Source organism: Taudactylus pleione, unplaced genomic scaffold (genome assembly GCF_031769625.1).
Source record: "Taudactylus pleione unplaced genomic scaffold, aTauple2 ptg000154l, whole genome shotgun sequence".
In the NCBI taxonomy this organism is placed as follows: Eukaryota; Metazoa; Chordata; class Amphibia; order Anura; family Myobatrachidae; genus Taudactylus; species Taudactylus pleione.
The window spans coordinates 20469234-20493538 of record NW_028284556.1 but is presented as its reverse complement, the minus strand read 5'-3'; the positions used below and the strand labels follow the sequence as shown (position 1 = coordinate 20493538).

Sequence of the window (24305 nt, the reverse complement as noted above, 5' to 3'; positions counted from 1 at the left end):
TTCCAACAAAAAAGGCCTGTCCAGATCTGGTTGTCGAAGAACTGGTGCTGAGATGAAGGCCTGTTTTAGAAGATGAAAGGCAGACTCTGCCTCAGGTGACCATTGGGCAGGATTAGCACCTTTGCGGGTCAAGGCTGTAATGGGAGCCAGCAGTGTAGAAAATCCCTTAATGAAGCGTCTATAATAATTGGCGAAGCCCAACAATCTCTGGATGGCCTTCAGTGTCTGAGGTCGGGTCCAATCCAGAATTGCTTGTACCTTCTTGGGGTCCATTTCTAAACTGGAGCCAGATATTACATAGCTGAGAAAAGGTACACTGGGCACTCTAAAGACGCACTTCTCCAGTTTGCAGTAAAGGTGGTTTTCTCTCAAACGGGTCAGGACTTCTTTAACATGTTCTTGATGTTTAGCCACAGAGGGTGAGAAAATCAGTATGTCATCCAGATAGACAACTGAAACATATAACAGATCCCGGAAAATCTCATTAACGAAACTTTGAAAGACAGCAGGGGCATTACACAATCCAAAAGGCATTACTAAATACTCGAAATGTCCATCTCTGGTATTAAAAGCAGTCTTCCATTCATCGCCAGCTCGGATACGAATGAGGTTGTAAGCCCCTCTTAGATCTAATTTAGAAAAAATGACAGAGCCCTTGACCCTATCAAACAACTCAGTAATCAGGGGAAGAGGGTATCGATTTTTTACAGTAATGTTATTAAGGCCTCGATAATCAATACATGGTCTTAGACCACCGTCCTTCTTGCCAACAAAGAAAAACCCAGCTCCGGCAGGTGAAGTAGAGGGGCGGATGAACCCCTTTGCCAGGTTGTCCCGGATGTACTTGGTCATGGCTTGAGTCTCAGGCAAGGACAGCGGATAGGTATGACCACGAGGTGGCATCTTATCAGGTATCAATTCAATTGGACAGTCCCATTCCCTATGAGGGGGTAAGATATTTGCTTGTTGTTCAGAGAAAACGTTGGCGAACATCTGATATTCCTTGGGAATGGCAGAAGAAACTAATGAAACTGTCTTTCTCACAGGTCGAATTTTTGGAAGACAGGATTTCTGACAGTCCATACCCCATGACAGAATCTGCATAGAACTCCAATCAATCCTGGGATTATGTTTACGTAACCAGGGTAGACCAAGAACAATTTCTTGAGAGGCCTCTGATATCACCAGGAATTTTAAGGACTCAGAATGAAGTGCCCCAATTCGGACCAATACAGGTTGAGTCTCTTTGGTGACTATCCCGTTAGTCAGAGGACGTCCGTCTATCGAGGTCAGAGAGATAGCATGGTTGAGAGACAAACAAGGTATCTGAAATTTATCTATGAAACTAGACGTTATGAAATTTCCGGCTGCTCCTGAGTCGATTAGAGCAGTAGCAAAGACAGGTTTGGGTTTAAGATCCAAGGCTAGGGTAATCGTGAAATCTTTAATTTTTGGAGACGGGTTCATAACTCCTAACTTGATGTCTCCAGGGTCAGTTAGGATTTGGCATTTCCCGGTTTACGGGGGCAGGAGATCAGCAGGTGACCACACTCTCCGCAGTACAGACAGAGGTTCTTTTGCATTCTTCTCTGACGTTCTTCTTTGGAGAGGTGTGTATGATTCACCTGCATAGGCTCCTCTTCAGTAGGAGAAGGAATGGGATGGGTAGAAATGGAGGGGGTAAATGACCCTTGCCGGTCAGTTCTGTTTTTTTCAGCCTGACGTTCCCTGAAGCATAGGTCAACTTTGATACACAATGAAATCATGCCGTTCAGATTAGTAGGAAGCTCTCGAGTGACTAGATCATCCTTTAGTCGGTCTGACAACACATGCCAGAAGGCCGAGGTGAGGGCTTCCTCATTCCATTTGAGCTCTGATGCTAAAATTTGAAATTGCACGGCATATTGACTGACAGGATGGACCCCTTGTCTCAGTGTCATGATGTTTGATGATGCTGATACAGTACGCCAAGGTTCATCGAAAATCCTCCTGAAGGATGACACAAAGCCTGCGTAATTATCCAGCAGTGGATCTGACTGCTCCCAGAGTGGGGAAGCCCATTCCAAGGCCTGGCCGGATAACAGAGAGACTATATAAGCCACTTTAGTTCTTGCAGTTGGAAAGTTGTCAGGCTGCAGGTTAAAATGTATGTCACACTGATTTAGGAATCCTCGGCAGAGTTTAGGATTGCCGTCAAATTTATTTGGTAAAGGAAGATGTAAGCGGGGAGATGATCTGCCTCCTGTATTCCCAGACGCTGATGCGGATGTAGATGCTGGTACTTCAGGGGTAGAAAAGGAAGTTTGCAAACTATCCTGTCGCTTGGACATCTCTTGCAGAAATTGAGCCATCTGATGCTGCATGTTTTCCAGATTTTCTAAACGACCAGAAATGTACCGAAACAAATCCACTCCTGACTCCTGATCCGTGGCGGGCTCCATGGGGCCAGTGCAAACTGTGATGTTCTGGGTTGTTTGTGGACCCGGGGTGGTAGCAGGAGCGAACACAGAAGCAGATTTGAAAATAAAACTAGGATTTTTAATAAGTGCTTGAGTAGACATATAATGGCAGTAAATAAAAGTCCAGGAATATATAAATGTGCACAAGAGTTCTGTGGTGGGAGTAGAAGGGTTAATGTCCAAGTAGAGTAGAAATAATTAGAGCTGTCCAGGTGTGCAGGTAGTGAAACTGAAAATAAACAAGCCAGGTTTGCAGGTAGTGAACTGAAAATAATCAAGCCAGGTTTGCAGGTAGTGAACAGAAGCGCAGGATGTCAGCAGGCTCAGGCACTCAGGTATGGGCAAGGGTGATGGAGGAAGCGGGGTAGTCCAGTGGGAGCTAGGAGCTGACAGGCAGACTGGCAGACAGAGAATTCACAGGAACATGTAAGCACAGAGAACTCCCTCTCAGCTAGGCTGAGATACACGTTGCACTGGCAAAGAAGGAAAGCACTGACCCTTCCTAAATACCCCATGCCGTGCTGTTACTGGCCGGAGAGAACATGTGACTCACCAGGATTGGCCAGCCGCATCACATGGCCAGAAGACAAGATGGCGGCGCCCATGCCAAACGGAATGGAGACGCCGCCAGGCCTTACCAGCGCAGAGTGACAACAGGCCCGCACAACAACGCGCGCAGCCAAAGCCCCCCGCCAGACACCAGCTTCGCCACCAGACAGCCCGCGCCACAATGACCTCACAGGTAACACTCGCCTAGCGCCATGCTGAAATACCCTGTCCGTGACAATGATGTGTCTTCTGGTTTGTTAGTTTCTGTATACATAGAAAGGGCATTAGATATTATCCGTTTAGCTTCTGGGTTCACCAGTAGGTGTTCTCCCAAATGCCACGGGCCCGGGGGGGTGCTCAATCTGGAGACATCCCAATCCAGGGAAACCGCCGCATGATCAGACCATGAAACTGGTAGAATCACTGATTGTTTAACATAGGGTAAAGACCATTTGTCTGAAGTTGCCAGATCTACTGTATACGAGAGTATGACCTGTGTACCTGAGATTAAAAAGTGCAGTCTCTCTCCCTGGGGTGTCCTGCCCTCCATACATCATAGAGATCATATTCACTGAGAATTCGTCTGAAGCTCTGAGAGTGATCTGGAGTAGAATATGAGCCCACTTTGGATTTGGGGGAGGATTTATCCAACACTTGATCAAGGACAATATTGAAATCCCCTAACATTAGGAAGATACCTTTGTTACATGATAGAAGAACATGCAGAATTACCTGATAAAGGACACTTGTTTCACATTTGGAGAATAAACTGATGCTAGTGTCACCGGGATATTGTCTATCTTACCTAAAAGTATCAGGTATCGGCATTCTTTATCGTTTACTTGTTTATCTAAGACAAAGTTACATGTATTGGAGACTAATATCGCCACCCCTGCTTTTTTACAAGGGCCATTGGAGGTAAAGCAATGGGGATATATATCAGATTATAAAATTGGGGGGAGGAGGGTTGCTGGAAATGGGTTTCTTGCACAGCGACTATATGAGCTCTACATTTAGCAAAATGTCTCAATGCAAGTCTTCTTTTGTTAGGGGAGTTGAGACCTTTAGCATTTATGGATAATATCTTAACCATTTGAATAATGAGAGGTGTTGCTGGAAACTAACATCTCTGCACCGTTGTGTACATAAAACAAGGCCTGCGTAACATACAAAAGGAAGTACCTGGAACACTGTTGAATCAAAAAAGTAAAAAATGTAGGGAAAATAATAAAGAAACAAAAATCCCACGGAATTTAAGATTGTTGCGCCTAGACCTATCTTCTAGATCTGCAGCCTTATTCCTAAGAGATGTGACCTCTGACTGTAGGTCTTCATGGAGTGTGATCAGTTCATTATGCGACTAAACCACTTCTTCTAATTTGTTCTCTAGGTGATCAGTACGTGTTCCCAATTCATCCACCGATTGCTGGCAGGACTGCAGTGCCGCTTTAAATATGGTTTAAAAATCATCTTTAAAGAAGGCCAGCAGCAGTTTCATAGATCCCATTGTAAGAGGGGCATCATCAGAAATGTCTAACTGTTGATGCGACAAATGTGAGTGACAACACTGTAGCTCGATATCACAGGTGGGCGATGGAACTTAAACAGGGAATAGTGAAGTTTAGCCATCATTTTGCAACTGTGGTTATATCGTAATGGCTCACTTATACAACTCCAGGTAGTCTAGCTGAGACACTTGCTAGGTATAGGTATTCTTGCCCCTTTATCTAAGGTGCAATCAGGATGACTGAAGTTGATGTTAAATGTTAAATTAGGCGGATGTAGCCTATGTCTCTTTATATATATATATATATATATAAGGGTGAGAAGCTGAAGTTTAACAGGGTGGTAATGTATGGTGAATCTGAATCAGCCCTTACCAGAATGCCAAAGAGAAGACCCTGCTGGTGAAGTCTTCAGGGACCACTGAGGTTGGTGTTCTCCTGGATAAACTCCCCCTCACCTGAGGACCTGACAAGTGGTGCTTCTGTAGTATGTAGAAGGGTCAAGAGGACCGAGGGCTGTGTGGCAAAATGGCGGACCTCTGCGACTCGCAGGGCCCTAGAAGCTGCTTCCAGGAGCTCTGAATAGTCCGCAGTAGGGTCCAGTGACAAGGCTCTCCAAGGAGAGAGGCAGCGGCACTGTCTCAATGGTGGCAGAGGCCATAGGGGGCGGCGTGGCGAGTGGTCTGCTGGTGCCCCGAACTCGAAGCTGCGGCTTTCAGAGGTCAGGTAAGCCCCAGACAGAGCAGAGGGCCGGGTCCACTCCGAAGTTCAGAGGGTGGCAGAGGAGGGTCACGGGAGCCTGTGGTCACCCGATGGTGCTGTTAGCAGCACGGTGGCCAGTGTATAGCGGTCCCAAAGTGCTAGCAAGGCAGAAGCTCTATGCAGCCACTTCCGTCCTGTCTGCCGGTCAAGCGACATCCCTCTTGATAAACATTTTTGTAGAAATCGAAATGCGTTGGTTCGGGGGTTGTCTATTTGTGATTTATACCAGGACAGGTTTATTTTGGAATTCTGTGGAATTGTATATGCCAACAAAGGAAGGTCCGGACCCTGCAACTTTGTTACAGGATGCACATGGTTATTGAAACATCTTGTTTCCTATGATTACCCCTATAGACTGACCTGGTTTTTACTTTGTTGAAATTAAATTGTCATTTTTTTAATTCAATCCGCTTAAAGCAATTATAGCCGATTTATTTCCCATTTGCTTCATACACCCCCGATTTTGGTTATTGGGGACAAAGTGAAAGATCCAGCAGGAGAAGATACATCACAAAAGAAACTGTGATGCGCTTATTCAAGCAGTTTCCCTTGTGAGTATGGTACGCAATCATTTCACTCTGGTTACAAAACTTGTGATGTATACATGAATTTGTACAAAGCTGCCTGCTAAAGATACCTTGCTGGATGCATTTTTATCTATCCTTGTGTAAGTTAGGGTACGTGATCATTATTGTTTTTTTGTGAAAAAACCTCATACACAACATTGTTTGACTCTTGCCTTGATTGTGGGAGAAGTTATATAATTTGGAGTGGACTATCGAGAACAGTTCTGATACATTGTTTTCTGACAGACGGGTGTCATTTGAGATATAAAGATACCTTTACATACTTGACCTTGCTCATTTTGATTGTGAGTGAGGTACAATATTCATTTAACGGCAGAAGCATATTTCATACAAATAATTACTTTATGTAACATGAGTTCCTCCTATGTGTCTTGTTTTCCATGCATTTACATCGCATGTGAAAACCAAAGACAAGAGGAACATAGATAAACTAACATCTAAAAGAAACTCCACACAGTTCTAAAAACGTTGAGGAATTCATCAGAATGTCTGAATATATCAAACAACAACTGTATTCCAGGATGTATATTTATATTATTTGCTTTTAATATTACCAGCGCCACCTCCCCTGTAGAGTGTTGTTCTTTTATATTTCTAAATTGTGTTAAGAATGTGGTGTTACTCTTTATACACTCTGTAAGGAGGGTAGGCAGCAGGATTGCGCTCTGATTGGATCCACATTTATATTTATATGCAATTAGTGACATGTCTGCCTGACTTTGCCTCATACGGTCACCATTCAGAGACTGGTGGATAATTATTTTAGGGATAGCATCCATATATGCATGTCAGACAGTCTGTTTCACTACTTCCAGGAAAAGGGGCAATTTGGAGTCCCTTACACAAACTGGCTTTGATTTACTTAAGTTGCCCACCCTCCAGTGTGTACTCTGAAAGAGTTTTCAGTGCAGCCGGGAACCTTGTCAGTGATCGGCGTAGGAGGTTACTTCCCCAAAGTGTGAAAAAGATCCCAAAACTACATAAAGACAGTGTTAGGTCTCCGGGACGACCGATAATATTATCCAGAAACTCTTTATATCATGATGTTTCTAGGTTTCTAGACCATTACATGCAACCTGTAATACAGGAAGAGAGTACGTACCTAAGGGATACAACCATGTTTCTCAACAAATTACAAAATCTAACGTCCCTGCCAGCGGACAGTTTTTTGTGTAAAGCTGACATAGTCAGTCTGTACACAAATATACCCCATAATAGGGGTATTGAGGCCACAAAGGCCTTACTTACAGATAACATATACTATAAGGGCCCTAAGATCAAATTTTTTTCTGGAACTCCTTAAACTGGTTCTTACAAGGAATTATGGCCCTCATTCAGAGCCGTACGCTCTGAGCAGAGCGCACGCTCTGAATGAGGGCCGGGCTCCATTTTCATGGAGCGTCCTCCTGGACGCTCGTATAGCTGTGGGTCACCACCCACAGGCTATACGAGCGTGCTTTGTGATGGCCACGATGGTCGAGACCATCGCGACCATCGAAATTGCGAGCCGGAGCCTGCGGTTGAGGTTTTCAACCGCAAGCTCCGGAGTGATTTTGGCTCTATCAGAGCCAAAATCACTCCCACTGACATCACTAGTGATGTCAGTGGGCCGGCTTCTGACGGGAGGCGTTCCCGTGGGAACGCCCCCGTCAGGGAGGCACGCCCCCGGCACGCCCACCAAAGGGGGCGTGCTGTCAATCAACATTGACAGCACGCCCCCTTTGATCGGACACAACGAGCGAAGGACTTTCCTTCGCTCGTCGCGTCTGGCGCATGCGCACGACGGAGCTCCCTCCGTCGTGCGCATGCTCAGTGCATAACATCGACCCACTTGCGAGCGGACAGCCGCTCGCGAGTGGGTCTGAATCAGGCCCTATGTTTTGTTCAATGGGAATATGTACAAACAGTTATCTGGCTGCGCTATGGGGTCTGGAGTGGCCCCGGCGTATGCGAATTCCTTCATGTTCGGTGTAGAAAGGAATTTATTTCTGAACAACCAGCTGTATTGTCCATTTATATTATTTTATTTTCGATACATAGATGATGTATTTATGGTGTGGGGGGGGGGCAAACAGAAGAGTTCAATGAAATGATGACCCAAGCCAATCGGTCAGATCCAAACATCAAATTTACTTTTGAAATAAATCAAGGAGAAATCCACTATCTGCATGTACTGATTAGAAATGATGAGGGCCTACTTAGTACATCAGTGTATCATAAGCCAACGGATGTAAATAACCTTCTTTCAGGCTCCAGTTTCCATCCGGCCCCGCTTAAGAAAGGGTTACCTTTTTCTCAATTCCTGAGAGTTCATCGAATATGTTCAGATGAGGAAGAAGAAAAAAGACAAATGGATATTACCTTCAAGAAATTTTTACAAAGAGGGTATCTGAGGAAATTATTGATGGAAGCCAGAGGAAGGGCTTTAGCAATCCCCAGAAAGGACACTTTAAGAAAAATGGAGTCAAGAAAACTTGAGAACAGCACTATTCTTATAAACCAATTTTCCATGGCTAGCAACAGGATTACCAGTACAGCGAAAAACTTCTGGCCCTTGGTGAATTCTGATACTACATTGCCTCTTTTGAAAGACAATAAATTGTTACCTTGCTACAAACGGAGAAAAAGTATTAAGGACTACGTAGTACATACAGATATCACCGGCTTTATAAAAGAAGAAAGAAGTAATTTTTTGAATAAAAAACAGGCACATTTTAAACGTCTCGGCTGCACTACGTGTAGTTACTTAGAAGCAGGGGACACGTTTCATCACCCCCATTCGGGGATAGAGTACAAATTAAGACACAGATTAACATGTAATAGTCAATTTTTTGTGTATTTTATTAGGTGCTTATGTGGCCTTTATTATATAGGCAAAACTGCCAGGAAATTTAAGGAGCGCATGACAGTGCATAGAAGCGCGATTTGTTTGGCCCTGGAAGGCAGACCTACAGAACAGCCAGTAGGTCGGCACTTTAGGGAGTGCAAACACAGTTTAGCCTCCTTAAGATACAAAATGATTTATTTTGTGCCAATAGATATCAGGGGGGGAGATCGGGCCAAGAGATTATTGCAAAAAGAGGCAAAATGGATTCATGATCTTAATACAGTAAGACCGTTTGGGCTTAACGAGAATCTTTCACTAACGTGTTTCATTTAATTGATGCTTTGTTGTGATCATTTAGCTGGCAGCCCCTATAGTGATATGTAGTTGGGGTACTATAGAAGTTTTTCTAAGTATCATTATGTTTGTCATTATATTATTTGCAGATAGTCTGTTTGGGATAATTGTGCATTGTGATCCGGGACTGCTGTTGCCATGGTGCTGTATATACAAGCAGTAGTTGCCTAGCAACATCTCCGGCATCTGACGTCAGGCTTGCCGCGACATGGCGCGCACGCAGTGACGTCAGCGGAAGCCTGGCAACAAGCGGTGTGGGGAATGCACGGTCGGGTGGGTGTTATACACATGTATATAAGGTAAGATTGTTTATTCTTTATTGTTCCTGATGAAAAATTTATATTAAATATGAAACGTTGAACTCAACTTGAGGGGAAAGAGACCTCCAATTTATTACCTTCAAAACCGTGAGTGCCGCAAGCACATTGCCTCTATCTATACATTATCTATAAAGGAAGGCACCCTGTGAAAATTGTCTTTAACAGCAGGAGTGCCTAGTATTCAGCATTGGTATATATATACAGAAACCCTCCTTTGAAAACCTGCATTTACATAAGAGGGGAAATAACACAGCTCCCAGCACACTGAGGCCCTCATTCAGAGGCGGTCGGAGGATGCAAGCGGTCGCTCAGAAACTGGGCGGCCGCTTGCATCCTGACCGGCCGCCTCTGTTTCGGTCGTTAGGCTGTGGGTTTACACCCACAGCTCTAATGACCGCTAGGGTGATGGTCGCAATGGTCATACACCATCACGACCATCGGGGCTTACGACGAGACCCCAGGGTAGGGTCTCACTTGTCGTAAGCCCCAGAGAGCTTCTGGCTCTGTCAGAGCCGGAAGCTCTCCACTGACATCACTAGTGATGTCAGTGGGGCCACCCCCAAATGGCAGGCGTTCCCATGGGAACGCCTCCGTTTGGGCTGCCACCCCCCCGGTCCGCCTTCCAAACGGGGCGAGCTGTCAATCAACATCGACAGCTCGCCCCCTTTGGAAAGAGACCCGCTACAACCGGCGCTGTCGGTTGTAGCGGGTCTCACGCATGCGCACGAAGGAGCCGGCTCCCTTGTGCGCATGCGCACTGGACAAACATCGAGGCGGCCGTGCGGTCGTAGACCGTACGGCTGCCTCTGAATGAAGCCCTGAATATGGTATTGTTATTGTATAGAAGAAAGGGGACCATTCAGTAATATATGAGGAGGATTAACACCGCTATTATTATTATTATTATATCGAGGAGGAGTGACCAATAAACCACTCCTAGCACACGCTGGTATGTGGCGTTATTATATAGGGGACTGTACAGTTGTATGAGGAGGAATGTCACAGCTCCCAGCACACATTGATATGTGGCATTATTATTAAATAGAGGAGAGGGGACTGTACATTGGTAAATGATGATGAATAAAACAGCTTTCATTTCTCTCTCTTTCTATCACTATCTCTCTCTCTCTTGTCTCTTTCTCTCCCCCCCATCTCTCTCTTGCACTGACATGCGGTGAGGTAAATAGCTGAGGAGGCACTTGCTTGTATCAGAGCCAGATTTACAGATACGTATATATGAACCCGAGGGATCATGTGGGCATTATACAAAGGGGCAGCAGTATATAGTGCTGGAAATTTGGTGAGTTTTGATCAGGGATGTGCGGAAATGGAAGACAGGGGAGGCAGTGCCTCACCTGTCATACACTTTTTACTCCAGAGTTTTGACTATAAAAATTATTAGAATAATACAAAGAAGATATAATATTTTCTTTACATTTTTCTTATAATTTTTAGATTGTAAGCTTGCAACCAGGGCCCCCTTACCTTTATCTCTGTCTGTTACTACACAGTTTTGTTCTATTAATAATTGTAAAGCGCAACGGAATATGCTGAGCTATATAATAAACCTAATAAATAAAGTATACTTACAGTAAGTATGACAGGAAACTGCCTCACCTGCCTCATCTGACCGCACATCACTGCTCTCTGCCGTCTCTTGCTCTCTCTCCTCTACATACCCCTTATATACCATCAGATCCATTTAGATGTGTCATCAGATCCCGCTCCCTTCATAGACTCCACCTCCTCCCATTTAGGGCTGCTTCAGAAATTTCCTGGGCTGGTTTTCTATGCCAATCCACCCATCTGACATCTCTCTAATTTATCAAGAATAGATAGCTGGGGCAACTTAATGGCAGGGCTGTAGAGAGCCTGGCCTCTTCCTCCCCTTCTATCAGGTGCTGACAGAGGAGGCTGCTCTGTGCTTGGTGGACGGGGGGAGAGGAGCAAGTCCGGGGCCCTGGTAATCAGTACCCACACCCCCTCCACTCTTGGCGCCCCTGTCCAACAAAACCGGCTGGCAGTTGTAAGAGGAATTAAAGAAGGGGGCAAATAAAAGAAAAAAATTATCTGAATAATAAAGCTAATTTTCTGGTATTAACCCCGTACTATAGCAATAGCTGGATGGAGGCAGTATTTATACTGCCACTCAGGGGCGTATTAGAGAAGAGGGGGCCCATCTTCACTCACCATCAGGGGCCTCCTCCTCTCTCTCCAGTGGCCGCGGCATACTGACACATTCAGTAGACTCCGGGCACTAGTCTGTGTCCAGAGTCTACTGCGCTGCCACGCCATTTTCCCGGCGATTTCCCTACTGCACATGCGCAGAACGCCGGGAAAGAGGCCGCTGCGGCCACTTTCCAGACGTTCTGTGTAGCGCCTCTCCAGCCGACGTGGGACTTCAGAGAGGTAAGTATTTGGAAGTATGGATGCAGGGTGTATGCTGTGGGTCCCCAGGAGCCCGTGTCCCTCCGCACATCCTGCACCCATTATAGATACACCCCTGCTGCCACTGCCCATGGTACATATGCTTCATCATGTTTTGCTATCGCTATCAGTGGCCGGGGTATTTGGTAAATATAATAAATTCCTATGACAGTCACCTAAACACCAGAAATTGTACACTGGAAAATATATTGCAATATCATTTTACAGTAGACAGATCACCAGTGATATGGTATATACAGTAGATTATACCAAACCGATGATTAAAAAACTATTTTAAAAGTGGGGCAGTAACTGTATGAATTACTTCTTTAGCTGTAGTCTAGACCATACCACAGGATTAGTATCTTTTTCTTATGGTTGTCTCATGTTTATTTCACAGGCTTCAATTGGTGTGTGCTCATATTACATAGCATGGTGCATATAGTGCACAATAAAGAACCATCAGCCATCATTCCATTGATAGAATTTCAAGCTACTCATACATTAGAGGTATGTATATTCTATTGTTGAAGATTTACTACAATGTAGAATATATAATTTTATACTTGCAGATTATTGGTAGAGACTGAGGGGCCTATTCATCATATGATAAATGGCCCGGTAGCCATGCGGAAATGCTACTTTCCGCATATTTAGGTTACCGGGCCATTCATCATCAAGGGTCCGATAGGACCCCCTGATATTCAGCAAAGTACAGTTTTCGGAGTTGCTTCCGAGAACAAGCGCAATCTTCAGACGGAGCTTGTTTTTGGATCTCCGCTCCTTCCTATGGGAAGGAGTTCCAGAGATGTGAAGAGGGATCCGAGCGGATTCCTCCGCCACCTCCTTGCTACCTCCCCAGTGGCTTTGCCCATGCGTGACCCGAAGGTCACGCATGCGTTGCCGGGATGACGGGGAGCAGGTAAGTAGTGCAGCTGCAGAAGTAGCTGTGATACTAACCACGGGAACAACTGCTTTTCGGAGCAGGTGTCCCCTCACCGGAGCAATGATGATTTGCTCCGGTGTCACATTTCCCCCGCTGCGAGTTGGATACTTAAGTATCCCTCGCAGCAAGTTCAATACTTCATCATCGGAGGCCATACAGCCTTTGATGATGAATAGGCCCCTCAGTTGCACAATACTTATGTGACACACAAACCCATTACACTTTCCCTCTATCCTGTAATAAACATACTGTAATCACTTTTGTCTTGGTAATGAGCATTGGATGAAACAAGCATTTTCCTGGGTAAACCCCTGTAATGTATATTCTTTGCCACTTCTGTGTTAAATTTGATTTTGCAGAAGATAAAAGCTGAACCCTCCCCGCGAGTCTTGGGAACTCACTTGAAGTATGAAAACATACCCCAATCATTTTTTGAGAAGAAAGTAAAGGTAAATTAGGTCCCAGTGCCTTAGCTAAAATTGTGTGCGCCATTTGCAGGAAGTATGATCATAGACACATGTGATAGAGTTATAAGAACTTCCATCTATCTAGTCTTAGCAAGACAATGAATCCAAAGGAATACAAAATAGTGGTTGCTCATATCAGCTTAATGGTTTTTCACAGGTGCTTGTAAAGGAAGGGGTGTACTCGGGACTACAGAAAAAAATAAAAAGTTTCCCTCCAGCACACTGCAAAAAACCCAGCAAAAAGGCTTGAATACTACATGATAATAGAAATCTAGGTCTTTGTTGCATATAGTTGCAAATATATGGTTACACGTTAAGTATGCAGTGTGCTGGAGGGAAACCTTTTTCTGTTTTTCTGTACACCCCTTCTGTTACAAGCACCTGTGAAAAACCATTGAGCTAATATGAGCTTCCATTTTTTGGATTGCTGTTCAAGCCTTTTTGCTAGTTTTTTTTGCAGTGTGCTGGAGGGAAACTTTTTTCTTTATTTCTGTAATGAAAACAAAGGGCCTGTGTGAGGATTAATCGCAAGAATAATCGCCAGAAATAATATTTTGTGAACTATGAAGTCCTTTAATTGAACTGTGTGTGTCTAGAAGGGCTGAGGTATTACCCCACCTCTTTTGAAGATAGGTATTCAAGGAAGAGGGGTTGATAATGATCTATGTCCTGTGATTTGAGGAGTGTTATATAACTGTGTGTCCTTTAGTTTTATAGACTGTATATAAACATGGTATGTCCATTGCTATTTGGTGTGCAGGTCAGAAAGGGCTGGAATTAGCAAGTGAATGGCTTTCAGGTAACAAAATGATGTATATCCCTCACAGTGTGAGGTCATGTGTGAACAACTCTCCCTTTTTATGACCCCTGAAGTCAGTGTCCTAGATCATAATCCCAGAACCAGACCTCATGTTACTTCAGTGCCCTACTTCTAAAGACTCTTGTTATGCTATAGAGGCTAAGATAAGGGTTCTGGTAATTACTATAGGTCTAGAAGGGGGAAGTTGAAGAGCGAGTTATATCATCACTTATCTTTAAAGCAGGGACCCTGTTAGTTTGGCCAGGTAACCCTGTATTGGAAATCTATTAATCTCAAACCCTGCTGACCTGATTGGGAGACCCTGTTAAGTATGAACAAAGAATTAGGGATGTATAAAAAGGGATACCATCCAGCATTCAATGTTCACTCCTTGGGGTTCAGACAGTGAGGTCTGGGAGTGCATCAGGATATTCCTGTGGGTGAGATCCTCCACCCCATCAGCAGTGCTAAGAACTTTAGTGTAAGTTGTATTAAGGACTCTGAATTATTTCTCTCTTTTATTTTGTAAGAGAATATTTGCATTATAATCTGTTTGTCATTTTGTTAATATTTTTGTAACTAAGCCTTGAAAATATTTTTTGGATTAAACACATTTAATCTAGCATATTCTCCGTGATTCTTATTGAACTTGCGTGCCTGGATAGGCCCATGCTACATATTTCTGTGCGTGATTTGAATGTGATTTATTATTAATCTGTTGGGAGATCGCAGACCTCCGGAGAACCGTATGCGTGGTGGCAGAAGAACCGTGTATTTTGGTAAGTGACCGCGGTGCACCGGCATCACAACCAGCTGATCCAGATTGTTGTATCTGCGAGTCAGCCCGGGTTCGTGACAGCCTGTTTCAGAGATGTACACTAATGCCGTCTCCTCAGTTGCAAACAACACCAGCAGCTTTGCAAATCTAAGCGACTGCATAAAAAAGACGCTCAACAGAGCACATCCTGTAGGGAATTTAACCATGTGCCATAGTCAGACATTTGGTATTTGGTTGGTTCTGTTAGGTAAAGCTGGCACTACATTGGTGTAGGTCACACACAAAGAAAACGAAAGGCATTTTCCCAATAGACTAAAGGGGCCTATCCATTAGCAGATAAAATGAACGATTGAACGATATATCGTTCAGTCGGTCATTATATCTGCTAATGGATATTCCCTGAACGATGACAGATGCGCACTCTTGCAGCCGATAAATCGCATCTATCATCTTTCCAACATGTTGGTCGATTATCGCATTAAGTTGTACGATATTAGCAATATCGTGCAGTTTATATGCGGTGAACGATGAAAGATATTTTTTAGAAAGCCACTCCCAGGACGCTCCAAACTCCAGCCTGGAAAGAAGCAGCAGCAGCAGCTACAGAGCGCCGAGGGACAATGCAGCTTTGGAAAACTACAAAGGTAAGTACAGTGCAGCTATGGGGGATTGTTTATAGTGTAGCGGGGTGGTTTGTAGTGCAGTGGGGGTGGGGTAGCGGGGGTTGTTTATAGTGGGGGGGTAGCGGGGTTGTTTATAGTGGGGGGTAGCGGGGTTGTTTATAGTGGGTGGGGGGTAGTGGGCTTGTTTATAGTGCAGGGGGACAGCAGGCTTGCTTCTAGGGGGGTAGCGTGCTTGTTTCTAGTGCAGTGCAGGTAGGCAGTGCGGCAGTCACAGGAGCGGCATGTTTTTTTTGTTTTTTTCTGTGTGTATGTAAAAGTGTGACTAAAGGGGCATTACCAGGGGGCACAACAAGGGCTATACCAGGGGGGCACTACAGGGGTAAATGTATATTAATTATTATTATTTCTTTTTTTTTCAATGGTCAAAATTATCGACATTCATCCTGAACCTCCTTTCAGCGAGCCCACAGAGGTTTTGGAGTCGGATGTGGAGAGGCCGGCCGAGTCTGCATCTTCCTCTGCAGATCCTCCCGGGAGATAGAGACGAAGGCCAGCTATAAAGACTCCAGCCTCTGGACGTCAAGGACTGGCCAATTTCTAAAACACGTGGAGGAGGTTTTGCTGAAACCCCTGAGTGCAAATAAATGTTTTGGTAACTATGTGTCACAACTCTCGTACGGATTGTGGATGCGGCCCGTATTTAGGGAATTAGCTAGACCTATGCCTGAGGCGCGGAGTCTAATGTGCCGGCGGTATTCACCAGGGACCCTCGCAAGAAGGTATGGACTTGGCTGCGTCCGACACACAGGTTGATGCCCTCAGGTTAGGTTCCCTATACAGGTACTGGTGGACACTGGATCAGGTGCAGAAGAATAAGAATAAGATGTTCCCGTGCCACCCTGCAGTGTAAATGCCGCAGTGCGGGTCTAGATTACCTGCAAGAGCGCCGCAGGCCGGACAATTGGCTGGCTTAAGTAGCGCTTGGAGATGACGTCATCTCTAAGCGTCCACTTTCATGATGGAAGAGCTGGGTCTGTAGAGTCCCGGCTCTGGTGCCGACTCAGGAATATGCTGGATCGGCGACAGGTCTGATCCAGCCGGAACACTGTTCCACCTCCCGGATTAATCCCGGCATTTAGGTGCAAAAAGGGTATTGGTTTTAGCTGTTAATGGAAGGGGTTCAGTTAAATTTTAGCAATTGTCTTGGGGTTTATTTTTTATAGTATACGGGTGGTGTATTTGGTTACTTGTACACACACTTTGGGAGGCTAGGTTTGGGATTGGGTAATTATAATTACAGAACACTTTTTTCTTTTTTCTCCCCTATGGGAGGGGGTTGGGGTGAACCTTGGGTTTATAATACAAACCATTAAATATTTAAATTCACATCTTCATGCGAAACACAAGTTTGTCATGATAGAAATATATGATTACATTATTTACCACAATAAATATGTTTTGGTTTGTCATCATTCCTGCCAGTAATAAAACATTATTTTTATATATTCACATAAAATAGACAAAATAGCAGTGTAAAAAACAAATTTTTATTTAAGAACTTACATTTTTAGTTTTGGGAACAAGTGTCAGTTTGCACCTTATATGGTCACATTATTTTGCCAAGGCAACGCACCGACACCATTAAAGTAGGCCATATAATAATTTCGGACTTGTTTTGCCCATTGAGAATATGGCATTGGTGCAGCAGAGGACAGACTGGTCCACATGGGATTTTCCTCTAATTGTTCTGCCTCCTGTGATGACCATGCTGGCATGTGCTGTGTAAATTTAATGCGTAGCATATTATGAAGCTCACAGCAAGAAAGCACAATCCAGTCTCTTTTGTCCACACGCAAATTGATTGGAGTGTAGAATATTCTGAACCGACTGCTCATGATGCCAAAGGAGTTCTCCAGCACCGTACGCCTGGCCCTGGACAGTCGGTAGTTGAATATTCTTTTCGGATTGTCCAAACCGCGCTGTGAAAAGGGTTTCATGATGTTTTAACTTGAGGCAAAAGCCTCATCGGCCACAAAAACAAAATTTAAATGGTGTTTGCATTCCGATTCTGGAGGCAAATGTACCTGGCCAGAACACAGTCTGTGGTAGAAGACGGTGTCTTTAAATGAACCACCATCAGAGGAACGTCCATTTTTGCCCATGTCAACATATAAAAATTCATAATTGGCATTTACAATTGCAATCATGAACACGCTGAAATATCCCTTATAAGTGAAATATAGGGAACCAGTGGGCGCCGGTTGGATAATGCGCACGTGTGTCCCATCCATTGCACCTCCAAAAATTTGGGAAATTCCAGCGTAAGTCAAAATCTTCAGCCACCCTTCTCCATTTGGCTCTGGAAGATGGAAACTGAAATAAAAACAAAAAAAACCTTGTAACACACAAATAATGTTTTCTCTTTTTAAATAGTGACACTATTATCTAAAATTATAGCAGTGCTAATGCAGGGAGGGTGATTATTTCCACATCTGTCTGAGGTACATGATTTAAATGGGTGCGGCTGACTATACAAACATGCAATGAAAGGTCCAAGTGTTTTGGGGTACCCCTACATCCACAAAAAGCGTGCAATAGAAAAGACAGAATCCAAGGGAAAAGGTTTTTTGTTTTCTCATAGGGACAAAGTTATCAGCAAAATTAGCAGTGCTTAATGCAGGGAGGGTGATTAGTTCCACATCTCTCTGAGGTAAATCTAAATGGGCGCGGCTGACTATACAAACATGCAATGAAAGGTCCAAGTGTTTTGGGATACCCCTACATCCAAGGTTCACAAAAAGCGTGCAATAGAAAAGACAGAATCCAAGGGAAAATGTTTTTTGTGTTCTCATATGGACAGTGGGCCTGATTCAGACCTGCTCGCAAGCGCATAGCGCTCGCAAGCGGGTCGACGGTGTGCCAGTGTGCACGCGTGGTGTGCGCGAGCCCTGGAGCGAGCGCAAAAAGCACTTGCTCTGTGGCTCACTACAAAAGGAGCGGCTGTCGATGTTGATCGACAGCTCGCCCCGTTTTGTAGGTGTGGCGGGGGGGTGGCTTCACAAACGGAGGCATTCCCAAGCGAACGCCTGCCGTTTGTGGGCGGCCCCACTGACATCACCAGTGATGTCTGTGGCTTGCGGCAACAAGACCCTACCACAAGGGTCTCGTCGCAAGCCCGATGGTCACGATGGACAATCGCGACCATCATCCTGTCCGCTCACAATAGCTGTGGGTGGTCACACCAAAAAAAAAAAAAAAAGCCCTGATTCAGAGCGAGCGCTCTGAATCAGGCCCAGTGTTATCAGCATATTTAGCTGTGCTAATGCAGGCAAAGTGTTTATTTCCACATCTCTCTGAGGTACATGATGTAAACGGGCATGGCTGACTATACATACATGAGGGCTACGCAGGAAGGGGTTACTGCTGCAAATATAGGGACAGCTACAAAATTGCACTTAAATGTGAAAGGAAATATTTTAAATACCTTAAAATACAGCGGCTTCAAAACGGTAAAAATAGCTTGGTACGTCTCCGGGATAACGCCTGGATGGAGATGAGGTTGCCAAACTGCAAATCCGTCAGGGATCGTCCAGTCACAAGATATCGCATTGTTACCACAAGCCTCTCCTCGACCGGTATGGCTCTCCGAAACCTCGTATCCTGCCTATGGATGAGGGGCATCACAAGACTCAACAGCTCCCTGAAGGTGACATCATACGCAGGAAATTTCTGAAATCATCCGGGTTGTTCTTGCGGATTTCCTGAAGAAGTGACATGTGCGAGAGGGAATCCCTCTGCAACAGCCACTCCCTCGTCCAGCAGGAATGTACCCTTATTCTTCTCACGGACCTCTCCCGATCAGACAACAGCACAGCGGCCAAATATGCTCTCCTGACACGGTAATGGTAGTGAACCATGATTACAAGAGAGTACAGTACGCAGTTTAATTAATGGCATGCCAAAAAATCAAAAAGCAATTTATCTTTGAAACGACGCTCAGAAAGGTATACACAAAACCGAACTAGCAACAAAGAATAAATGCTGAGTTTTAAAGAGGTAATCAGGAATTTAGAGGGCTGCAGAGAGCGCCACACATCCCTTATAAAAAAAATTGTAATGTAAACTCCTTCTTTAATGAATATTCAAACAATCATTTAAAAAAATCCACTCCCTGAATATTGTCATGCGATATTGTTCATCGTTCGTCGTTTGTGATATCGTTTGCAAAATCAGTCATCTACATGACCGATATCATTCAGCGCAGCCACCAGAATTTTCAAGAGATATCTTTTGTCTTTCATCGCTCAGAAATACATCTGCTGATGGATAGGCCCTTAGCCCTAGCTTAGCAGCTGTAGAGGATTAGATAGCATTCACTGTAGGATTTTTTTAGGTCAGGGGTGCTGAACACAGAGGAGGACAGATCTGTGCACACCAAAGCATTGCCGTAACTGCACATTTTTATGCCTTGTGTACATAAAAAGCATTGGTGCCACCACCCACAACTGAATCCTTGGGCATATGCTAAAAAGAACAGGTGTGGTCTCGCTGCGAAAGGATGTGACCACACAATAGTAACCCCAATTCAAATTATGCCACATAGTAGTGCTCCTTAGTAACATTATTATTATTATTATTATTAACAGTTTCTTATGAAGCGCAGCATATTTCATTGCGCTTTACAAATGGAAATAACGTTAATTTAAACAAACTGGGTAGTAACAGACAGACATTAAGGTAAGAGGGCCCTGCTCGCAAGCTTACAATTTATAGGGAAATAGGTGTTGATACACAATGATAGGTGCTACATATTGCAAATTGGTCCATCCAGATTGCAGAGGTTATTGGTGGGCTGTATGACTCAGTCACACAGTAAAGATGACCTAGGGTCAGGAGGATGTAAAATCTAAGAAATAGAAAATACAGTATGTGACGTTATGTGTAGACTGTAAGATGGGATGAAATTAGGTAGGGAAGCTATGAAGGTTATGTGGGCAGTTCTGGAATTTGATAAGCTTGCCTGAAGAGCTGAGTTTTCAGGGAACACTTGAAATAAGTCCTGTAATCATGCATGGGAGCAAGTAATGGATGAGAGACGTAGATTTTGGGCAGAGCAGACAGGTCAGATTGGGAGATATTTTGAGATAAGTGGAGAGATGTATGTTGATGTGGTTCAGTTAATAGCTTTATGTGTAAGTAAAAGTATGTTATATTGAATACGGTAGAAAACCGGTAACCAATGGAGGGACTGATAAAGTGGATCAGCAGATGATGAACATTTGACGAGGATGATCAGCCTCACAGCTGCATTCACAATGGATTGTAGTGGGGGGAGCCTGTTTTTGGGAAGACCAATAAGGAGACTATTGCAATAATCAATGCTTGAAATAATGAGTGCATGGATTAGAGTTTTTGCAGTGTCTTGTGTAAGATATGGTTGTATTTTGGATATGTTTTTTAGATGTATGTAACATGATTTTGAGACAGATTGAATGTGGGGAACAAAGGACAGTTCAGAGTCAAGGATGACACCTAGGGCAGAAGGCTTGTGGGGTGGGGTTGATTGTCGAGTTGTCAACAGTGATAGAGATATCAGGTTGGTAACTACTATTGGCCGGTGGAAATATAATTAATTCTGTCTTGGATATATTAAGTTTCAGGTGGCAAGATACCATCCAAGATGGAATGACAGAGACACATTAAGTGACACGGACCAGCACAGATGGTGACAAATCTGGGGATAGGTAGATTTGAGTATCGTCCATGCACAGATGATACTGAAAACCAAAAGAGCTGATTAGTTTGCCAAGAGAGGTGGTATAGATTGTGAAAAGCAGGGGACCCAAGACAGAGCTTTGCGGAACTCCAACTGATAGAGGTAGTGAAGAGGAGGCAGATTTAGAAACGCAAACAGTGAAAGAGTGATCAGAAATGTAGGATGAGAACCAAGAAAGGGCTCTGTCTTGAAGACCTAGGGATTGTAGTGTTTCTTTTCTTTTCATCAAATTTTTATTGACAGATTGACAAAACAATACAATACATAAGCATTACATAAATATTGCAATGTCAGGTAGATCATATATACAAGACATAACAGAAAACGTATTTTAGAAACGTGATACACTAACAAAGGGTATCTATACTTATGTCTTTCAAACACAGAACCAAACCTATAGTACCCAATTATAACTATTAAATCTATTAAAATGGCACACCAGTGGACAGTACTTCCCGATTGTACCAGGTTGTTAAACCGAAACATTTTCTTAATGCATCCCTTATAACATCAGAAAGTGTGAGAACATATGGGAGCCAAACAACAAAAAACCTTTCCGTCATTTTCTCTTTATGCAAAGGGGTTTCGGTCCAGTCCATAAAAAATAAAAAATAAAATTATGTGTGAAATAAGTGTATGGGGATAGGTTCCGACAAGATCCAGTGTGACAGGATAGTTTTTTTTGCGGCAGCTGCCAATTTAATCAATATAACACGATTGCCTTTTGTTAATCTACATTCCATAGAGTTTGGATATATGCCCCAAAAGACCCATTCTTTAGTTATTGCAAACTCTATTTTCAATATAGTATTGATATAGGTTTGGAGAGATTTCCAAAATGACTGGACTTGAGAACAAGACCACAAACAATGCATAATATCTGCGTCAGGGGTTTTACATTTCTAGCAGTTTGAATCCTGCACTTCCCCTATAACAATTTGATTGTAGTGTTTCTAAGAGAAGAGAGTGGTCAACAGTGTCAAAGGCAGCAGAGAGATCTAGAAGAATTAGGAGTGAGTAATGGCCTTTAGACTTGGCAGTGACCAGATCATATACTACCTTAGTCAGTGCTGTCTCTGTGGAGTGTTACTCCGCACAGTAGTGCCCTTTCGTCACATTACATCATACAGTAGTATTCCTTTGTTACATGGCACCGTACAGTAGTGCTCCTTATTCATGTTATGCCCCACAGAGCCCATTCATGTTACGCCACACAGAGCCCAATCACTCTCTACGCCACACAGACCCCATTCACATTATGCCACACAGAGCCCATTCACATTATGCCACACAGTAGTACTTCTTATAGATTATGCCATGCAGGAATGCCCCTTAAAAGACTATGTAACACAGGCATGCCCCTTAAAACACATTATGCCACACAGTAATGCCCCTTATAACATTAGGTCACACACAGTAACACCCCCTTACACAATCTGCTACCCCACCCCTCCAGCAGCCTCTGACCTCTGCTCCTCCTGTTTGCAACTTTGCTGCATGCAACAGGTGTATCTTGCGCTGGTCGCAAACCAACCAGAGCTTGCGGACTGGCAGCCAATCAGAAGTGTGCTGCCGTCTGCAAGCTCCGATTGGCTCACAATCGGTGCAAATTAAAAATGAAGGAAGTGGGCTGTTTTTTAAAGGCTGCCACTGATGAGGCTGCATGCCGGTGAGACCCGGCACAAAATACTCACTTGGATCCCCCTCAGTGGCACTGGCCGGACCAGCCCATCTGGTCATCGCCCTTCTGACATTAGCCAGAACTGCCAGATGGGCAGTCCGGCCTTGATTTTATCCAGGATAGTGTATGAGTCGCACACAGCAGCTGAATGCAGTGCCAGCACCAGGGTACCAATGCATTGTACTTTTTATTGCATTAGTGATATGTATAAGATATATATTTTGTGAAAAGGTATGTGGTGGGATGCAAGTCGCAGCTTAGTCACACCACACGCAGCTTAGTCTGTGGCACACCAATCGGGACTATTCGGCATGATTTGAGGAAAGCTGTATGAAGACACATCTATATTTTCAGCAAGCAAAAACAAAGGCATGCAAACAAAAATATTAAATATTTACAACAGTACAATTACAAAATATTTAAACTAAATATTGCAGTAGAACCATGAAACTAAGGACCTGATTCAGACTCGCTCGCTAGATGTGTTCGCTACCTCGATGCGTATGCAAATTCAGCAAGGCAGGCGATCGCACGGCAAGGCATTAGCATGCCCACTATGTCTGCGATCGCATTGTGTATGCAGACGCCCACCAGCCAGTCTTAAGAGGCCCACTTGCGCACGTCATCTCCAGGAAGTGTATGCAACCATCGGTAACATCAAGTGCCATCGGCTGCGATTGCAGCACTTGTGGTTGACCATACTCTGCCGCAAGCACTGCGAGCACTTCAGTGTGAAATTCAACCAAGTGACGTGTACTATGATGCTACCTCTTAATTATAGTAATATATTGGATACCTGCGCACCGGACTTGTATCATAAAACTCCAGTTGTTTTAAGTGATACTTATATAAAGAACAGGAAGTACTTTACCGCGCTCACCCTTGGTGAATGGCGTACGTCTAGTGTATAAATTCCAGTCCCTATGTACAACAAACACTGTCTACGTATACACCAAGAGAAGCATAATTATGTTCAATCTTTTACTATGTCATCATAAATAAAATGTATATTACACAAATACAAAATGAATATTCCCTAAATCAAAAAACAATGTTAATAAGAGAATGAAAAGAACGATCAGTAAATCTGTAGGTATATAATATCCAAATAAAGAAAGGAAAATAAGGGGGGGGGCAGTGGTTGATTAAAATGAATGGTTGTGTATCGGTATCTAAAGTGAGTCACCCCTTGCTCTTGGTTAGTCCTCGGATGGTTGGACTAATTGTAGTCAGGTTATGAAGTGTCCAAATGTCCTTGGAATAATCTGTTAGTGTAGATATAGATCCAGGAAAAAAGTCTAATTTAATGGTTGCAGCAGCGCCCCGCTGATATTGATAGGTGATGGGTTTGATGGACGATCAGTGTGGTGCAGGAGCGGTGTATTGCTGGTGGATGAGGTGAACTTGCACAGGGTTGAGTCGGGGTTCTCCGGACTGTGTGCCTT

General features: G+C 43.9%; 1 protein-coding gene across 1 annotated transcript in view; it reads left to right on the top strand.

Annotated features, from left to right (window-relative positions):
- The window catches only part of LOC148521934 (sulfotransferase 6B1-like), a 66338-nt gene that overhangs the window by 18035 nt on the left and 23998 nt on the right, over nt 1-24305 (top strand). Inside the window, exons 2-3 of the mRNA XM_088474500.1 lie at nt 12191-12300; nt 13096-13185. Coding sequence (XP_088330626.1) covers nt 12191-12300; nt 13096-13185 — 200 coding nt within the window. The remainder of the gene's footprint in view (nt 1-12190; nt 12301-13095; nt 13186-24305) is intronic.